The sequence below is a fragment of the Camelina sativa genome, chromosome 9 (assembly GCF_030686135.1).
Source record: "Camelina sativa cultivar CO46 ecotype springtype chromosome 9, ASM3068613v1".
NCBI classification, from domain to species: domain Eukaryota; kingdom Viridiplantae; phylum Streptophyta; class Magnoliopsida; order Brassicales; family Brassicaceae; genus Camelina; species Camelina sativa.
In genome coordinates this window covers 16,126,268-16,133,970 of record NC_141888.1, presented here as the reverse complement: position 1 = coordinate 16,133,970, position 7,703 = coordinate 16,126,268, and the positions used below count along the sequence as shown (strand labels likewise).

Below are 7,703 nucleotides of genomic sequence, written 5' to 3'. Positions count from 1 at the left end.
GTTTGGCTGCACCTAAGGCCGGAGCGGTTCGCACAAAAAAAGGAAGGAAAATCTTAGCCCGTGTGGCAACGGACCCTTCCGAGTCATCGAGAAGATCAACGACAACGCCTACCGCCTTGAACTGCCAGGTGAGTACAATACTTCGACCTCATTCAACGTTACTGATCCTGTTCCGTTTGACGCAGGTGACGACAAAGAAGTTTTGGGGACAAAACCTTCTCAAGGGGGAGAGAATGATGTGAGCATGGGACCAGACACGCAGCCAGGAATACTCGTACCAGACTAAGACGCCCAAGACGCGACCGAGACACTTAACCCATTGGCGGGACAACAGCCGGCCAACGCACCAAAGATCACGCCAGGAGCCACTACGCGATCAAAGAGCTCGTACAAGGCCGCAAGACAGAAGATCAACCGGTTCATGCAAGCTTTTGTTAAAGTAGGCGACCCAGCCAAAGCAGTTCAAGTGGAGACCGTTCGCACGGCCTTCATCCTTACCCAAGGATGAAGGCGACCAAGTCGTTAGGATCATGACCCATACTCTTTTTCCTTACTCCGGGTTTGTCCCACGAGGTTTACCGGAGAAGGTTCTAATGAGGCGACGAGTCCTAACGCAAACCTACGCGTTTTAAAGCCAATGACGTGGTTCCCGCGTCAAAGCCTAAGGAGGTGTTATCTTTCTTACTTAAACTATGCATTTTGAACTTTGTCTAGAATTTTTGTTTGTAATGTTAAGTAGTGTGACGTGTGTGGTTCTGTTTAAACCACTTAGAAGGGCGACGTGTTCTGCATCAAAGGAAACATGTCAAGGGCAAACGTGTGCGGACCATAGCGAGTCCGCGTGTCCCTAGTCCCCTCTAAACCCTCACACTATTTAAACCCTCTCTTACTTTGTAAAACGCAGACTTGAATGAATATAATTTCCTAAAGAGTGATTCTTTGTTACTTATCTCACTTCTCTCTTTAGACATAGTCCGGGACTAACTATCCAGAAACCCTAGCCGATTCACGAAGCGGGTTCGCAATCGTCTAGTCCGACCGTATCACGAGTAGAGCCAACACTCATGTGTCGTCATTCAATCCACCCTCGCTTCCATTCCTCCTAGTAGAACCATCCCTTGGTTCGCTAGCCGCGTCCCACTCTCGACGGCCATTCCGAACCGCTACTGCATCGGACCGTCCGTACGACCGAAGACGTGACCATCGTTCGATCTTGCGTTCCACTCGTTTGTTCTTCACCAAAACTCGTTTCCACCGTTTGTTTGTCCTAAAAAGCCATTCGTCAACGTTTGGTCCGAGGAAAGTTGCTTCTACACCGATCTGGCCGGAGACACTACTTTCTGTCCGTACCGCGAGACGACCGGTGCTCACATCAGTAGCTCTAGGGATTAATTTGAGCATATCAGATGTTCCCAGAGGCGTTAATCCGTGGCTATCCACGAGGGTTTAGCTTTGGTTTGACGGTAGGACTGCACAATAATGAATGTCGTGATGAGTTCCACAAGTACCATGCTTCTGCTATTAAATTCCTTGTATGATATATCCACTATTTGCTTTGGTTTCCATTTCATTTTTAACCAATCAATTAGATTAAACAAAACCTCAATTATTTTGTGCTTTATATATTACTGGGAAAGTGAGGTTTGGTGATGACTCACGGATAGATATCAAAGGAAAGGGTTTGATTGAGTTCGTTGATCAGAATTGAGAAACAAAAACGATGTGTGAAGTTTACTTTATTCCTGACTTAAAGATCAACATTATCAGTCTTCGACAAGTGACTGGGTTAGGATTGATGTGAGAATGAAAGAAGACAACCTCACAATGCATGATCGTTATGGAAAATTGCTTGTCAAAGCAATTTGATCTCGAGATCGGTTATACAAAGTGAACATGAGATTTAGAGATCCAGTATGTCTCTATTCAACTTCATTAGGCGATTCCAGCAGATGGCATGTACGGTTAGGCCACATAAATTTTGAGACAATGAAGTCTATGGCATAAAAGGAGCTAGTCTTCGGATTCCCTCATGTCAACTTTGAGAAGAAGATTTGTGGTTCGTACTTACTTGGGAAACAAGCAAGAAAAGTGTTTCCACAGCGATTGTATACCGTGCAAACAAAGTTCTTGAGCTAGTACAGGGTGATCTGTGTTCTCCTATAACACCAAATACGATGGCCGAAAATAGGTATGTTTTTGTCCTTATAGATGACTATTCTAGATATATGTGGACCGTGTTGCTTAAATAAAAAAGTGAAGCTTTCAACAAATTCAAGAGGTTCACGAGTTTGGTGGAGTAAGAATCAGGAGAACGCATACAAACGTTTGGAACAAATAGAGAAGGTGAATTTGTCTCACAAGAATTCAATGATTTTTGCGACAACTCAGGCATACAACAACATCTTACAGCTCCGTACACTCCTCAACAGAATGGAGTTATTGAGAGACGGAACAGAACCTTAATAGAGATGAATAGGAGCATTCTAAAGCATATGCGTGTTCCAAACTTTCTTTGGGGAGAACCAATCTGACATTCTACGTATCTTCTAAATTGTATTGCTACGAGAGCAATCAAAGGTAAGACACCTTATGAAATGTTCCAGAACATTAAGCCTAATATCAATCATCATCGGGTTTTTGGTTGCATTGGTTGTGCAAAAATAGAGGCGTCTCACTTGAAGAAGTTGGATGACAGGTCACGATTGTTAGTTCATCTAGGCATGGAACCAGGCTCAAATGCATATCTTTTGTATGATCCACACACTTGAAAGGTAGTAGTAAGTCGAGATATTGTTTTTGATGAAGCAAAGGGTTGGTATTGGAACCAAAATAGTACGAAAGAAGTCTACAACTGGATATTTTAGAATTGGCTTTGGGATCTTTGGAAATCGTGGGATTCGAAAAAACATTGAAGAGACAAGGACTGGAGAATTTTTTTTTCTCCCGATATCAATGTGTTAAGGCCTGAGAACGTGACTGCAGGACACGAAGAAGATGCTAGAGACGATGAAGAAAGAGATACTGAAAGCAAGGACAATGATAATCAAGCACAACAAATTGATGAAGTGCAACCTAGGCTGAGAAGATTAATGCGAGTAATCACTCAACAAAAATATCTAAATGATTATGTGTTATTAGCATAAGAAAAAGGAGAATGTCTGTTAATGGCTATGAATGATGAGTCTAGAGATTTTTCTGAAGCTCAAGAGTCTGATAATTGGTTGTGTGCATGTGAGGATGAGATTTACTCGATTAAAAAGAACCACACTTGGGATCTGGTTGATCTTCCACAAGGAGTAAAGCCGATAGGTTTAAAATGGGTCTTTAGACTCAAAAGGAACTCAGATGACAGTATAGATAATTACAAGGCAAAACTTGTTGCTAAGGGGTATGTGTAGAGATATGGAATCAATTTTGAAGACGTATTTGCTCTACTAGCCATATTTGAGACAATACGTCTTCTCATCAGTCTTGCAGTATCATACAGTTGGGAGACACATCATCTTGATGTAAAAACGGTGTTTCTCCATGGTGAGTTGAAGGAAATGGCTTATGTGTCACAGCCTGAGGGTTTTATAGAGAAGGGGTGTGAAGATAAGGTGTACAAGCTCAATAAGGTGTTGTATGGACTTAGACAAGCTCAACGGGCTTGGAACCAGAAGTTCAATGAAGTTCTCAAGAAAATCCAATTCAAGAAGTTTTCAAAAGAACCGTTAGTTATCAAAGAAAGGTGAGCCATAATATGCTTCTTGTTGCAGTGTATGTTGACAACGTATTTGTCTCGAGAACAAGTGTTAAAGTCATAGAAGACTTCAAGAAAGAAATGGCGTCTAAATATGAGCTGAGTGATCTCGGTAAGTTGACTTACAATGTGGGAATTGAGGTCAGTCAACATAAAGATGGGATAACCTTGAACCAAAACCTCTATTCATTAAAGATATTGGAGGAAGCTGGAATGTCAAAGTGTAACCCGGTACAAACACCAATGGAAGCTGGTTTAAAGTTGTTGAAAGCATTGGAAGAGGACATTGATGCAACAAGTTATAGGAGGAATGCAGGATGCCTTCGCTACTTACTCCACACAAGGCCCGATTTATCTTTTTGCATTATGTTAAGTTGTTACATATATAGGAAAATAGTAAGAAATGATAACATATACTATTATTTATTACCTGTTGTGATGAAGCAAAATACGTGTATCAATGAATAAAAAAATTAAAACAGAATAAATTACGCAATTTGGACAATAATTTCCTCCCAAATGTGCCTATATCTTTCCTTAAGAACCGAATTAGGTGGAGGATCCCACCATTTTGTTCTCTTCTTACATAAACACCATTGGTAAGGAAAAAAAAACACGTGAACGAGGTTGTGGTCCACCTCATTGCATTTCCACCATGGGTTAAATACTGTCTCTACCCGTCTACACTCTCAAGGTAGGTAATTGAAAACAAAAAAGTCTCTCTATATATATCGAACTATATAGCCTCTCTAAATCTCTCAGTGTCATTGAAGTAAAACAAGGTTTTGAGTTGATAAATGTCTAGTGCAAAAGAAATGTCAACTGTCAAAAACACAGCTCCAGTCGACGGCGTTGCCCCATCTTCCATCGTACGAGTTACCATCGTTCAAGCCTCCACCGTCTATAACAATACTCCTGCCACTCTAGGTAACGAACTAAATTTTGATCATTTTTATATTATTTTTCGTGGACAACCAGGATCTAATACTACGGTTATTGAAACGATCAGACAAGGCTGAGAAGTATATTGCGGAGGCGGCGAGCAAGGGAGCGGAGCTGGTCTTGTTCCCTGAGGCGTATATCGGAGGTTATCCTCGAGGGTTTAGGTTCGGTTTGGCGGCAGGAGTGCACAACGAGGAAGGCCGTGATGAGTTCCGCAAATACCATGCTTCTGCTATTAAAATTCCTGGTAACATATTCCACTATTTACTTTGGTTTCCGTTTCATTTTTAACCAATCAATAAGTTTGAACAAAAACCTCAATTATTTTGTGCGTTATCTCCAAGTACTGTACGAGTACGTCTAGTAGTATATGCACCACCCGATCTCGGATCAAATCTTATCTCTAAATATCCATTTGATAGTATATGGGGTATGATATGATACTCTTTTTCTTTATGATATACTGTTATAAATAATATTTTAGTTTCTTTTTTGTTTTTTGTCAACATTTATGTAGTATATTTAGTTTCTTATTAAATTATAGAGATGTCATTTTTTTTTTGTGGACACATGCTTATCTGTTTCTAACCATAGCAATATGAGGTTAAAAAATCGGGTTTACTCGAGTAGTTTCTACCCAAAAGCCTCTTTGATTTCTCCTTTATTTGGTTTTGGCTATGGTTGGAGTCCTGGAGATGTGTATACGTTTAGGACAGTTGAATTTAAGCCGGAACAATCTAAAGTTTTTTTTTTTCTTTTTTTTTAATGAACAAATTAAAGTTAAATTTGAGGACAAAGATGTTTAATCTGAGTTCTCTATTTTCGTCACTTTTTGATGGAAACTAATTGGAACGAGCATGTAGTTAGTGAGTGTTATAGGCTTATAGCTCTAGTTTAGCTGAGCACTCTCAAAAGCTTGGGACACAATCACACAAAGTGACTCTTTCTTGCACATATGTTTGGTTCTTGTGATGAATCGACAGGCCCTGAGGTAGACAGATTGGCTGAGCTGGCCGGGAAAAACAATTTGTACTTGGTAGTGGGAGCGATAGAGAAGGATGGGTATACACTCTATTGCACAGCCCTTTTCTTTAGTCCTCAAGGTCGGTTCTTGGGTAAGCACCGTAAGCTCATGCCCACAACTTTGGAACGTTGCATCTGGGGTCAAGGGGACGGATCAACCATCCCCGTTTACGACACTCCCATTGGCAAACTCGGTGCTGCTATTTGCTGGGAAAATAGGATGCCCCTCTACAGAACTGCATTGTACGCCAAAGGTCAGCTTTTAATGCAGTGTAATGTGACACATATCGAAAAGCATTTGATGTATGATTTCTTTTAACAATTTTCGATTTTGGTACGAAGGCATTGAGATTTATTGTGCACCAACTGCTGATGGTTCAAAGGAGTGGCAATCGTCAATGATGCACATTGCACTAGAAGGTGGATGTTTCGTGTTGTCGGCTTGCCAGTTCTGCCTGCGTAAAGACTTCCCTGACCATCCTGATTACTTGTTTACGGACATGGATGACAACAAAGAACAGGATGCTATTGTCTCCCAAGGCGGAAGTGTCATTATTTCACCTTTAGGACAGGTTCTCGCCGGACCAAACTTTGAATCAGAGGGTCTCATCACAGCTGATCTTGGTATATATATTTATATATATATATATACTCTTCTTTGACATTCATCTTAGGATTTCAGAAATGATAAATCTTTGAAGGCCATATATATAACGCTCTTTTTCTCATCCAGACCTTGGTGATATAGCAAGAGCCAAGTTGTACTTCGATGCGGTCGGACATTACTCAAGACCAGATGTTTTACACTTGACCGTAAATGAGCACCCAAAGAAACCGGTTACATTCGTGACGAAGGTGGAGAAAGCTGAGGATGACTCAAAAAATTAGCCGAGATTTGTAATTCCTCTTTTGGAGTTAATGTCAGTCATATCATGGAGGAGTCAAGTTCGAATATGTTCTAATGTTTATGTTTAAGTTTGTTTATGTTTTTCTTCAATAATGTAAGAGAACCAACTGGACATGGTTCTCTCCATGTATGTTGTTTGATATCAAACCAATTGGTCTTGTATTTCAAGATTGTATTGTACCATATTGTTTTATCCACTTTGAGTGTTGAATCTCGGATGTTGTGCTGCCCTAAAACAATGTAGCCAATTGTTATGAATCAGGCTTTGGTTTCAGTTATGTTCTTTATTTTTCCTTTGTATGTCAAGTCGAACACAGATCTTTTGATAAGTTAACAGTGTGTATAGAGTCACAAAGAAACATTGAAGCTGAAAAAATATAAAGTCAAGACAATTGATATTTAATTTGGCCGTCAAGTCTAAATGTGAGTTTGAAAAGTCATTACAAATTACTTAATTGCTACACCAATCAAATAGGATAATGATGGCTATCCAAAACCAGAGAATTAAAACCACATATAGGATTATGATTATCATTAGTTTACGTGACAAGGATATATGCAATAATTTTGGACATCATTTTTTTTTCTTTTTCTTGTGTCGTCAATATTGCTGGAGAAGGCATGCTCCATGTCCTGTTAATATCATGCTCATATCCGGTGACAAAAGCTTTCATGTAGTGGTGTTGTCCGGAGGCAATGATGTTCAGCAATTACAATTTTATTCTTTTACTGACTTGACGACTAAAAAGAAGAAGGAGAAGAAGAAGAGCATTTCATATCGTCTATTCTTTGTGCTACTTAATAATTTGACAAACATTAATTTCATATGAAGGAGACTCTGAATGTAACAAAACAAAACAAAAAGACATCATTCGTTGTCGCATTTATTTGATGTCACGTGCAACAACGAATCCGTCCTCAAACAATCTTTTATGTCTGCACTTGTGGTTTGATGCATCATGCATGTGTTCCAACTTTAAAGGGATTTATTGTGATATATGTTGTAGGTTTCTTCAAGCTTCTAATCAGGTCATCGATCCCAAAAGTTTTGGGGCCATATCTATAAAAAATCCATTTAAAAGAAAAAAA

The 7,703-nt window shown here is 39.7% G+C and overlaps 1 protein-coding gene across 1 annotated transcript; it reads left to right on the top strand.

Moving 5' to 3' along the window:
• Positions 1–4,194: 4,194 nt before the first annotated feature.
• On the top strand, positions 4,195–6,888 carry LOC104710891 (nitrilase 2). The gene is made up of 5 exons (XM_087463813.1): positions 4,195–4,669; positions 4,752–4,931; positions 5,668–5,961; positions 6,050–6,331; positions 6,441–6,888. The coding sequence occupies exons 1-5, from the start codon at positions 4,540–4,542 to the stop codon at positions 6,593–6,595; spliced, it is 1,041 nt and encodes a 346-aa protein (XP_087319939.1). The 5' UTR covers positions 4,195–4,539; the 3' UTR covers positions 6,596–6,888.
• Positions 6,889–7,703: the final 815 nt, after the last annotated feature.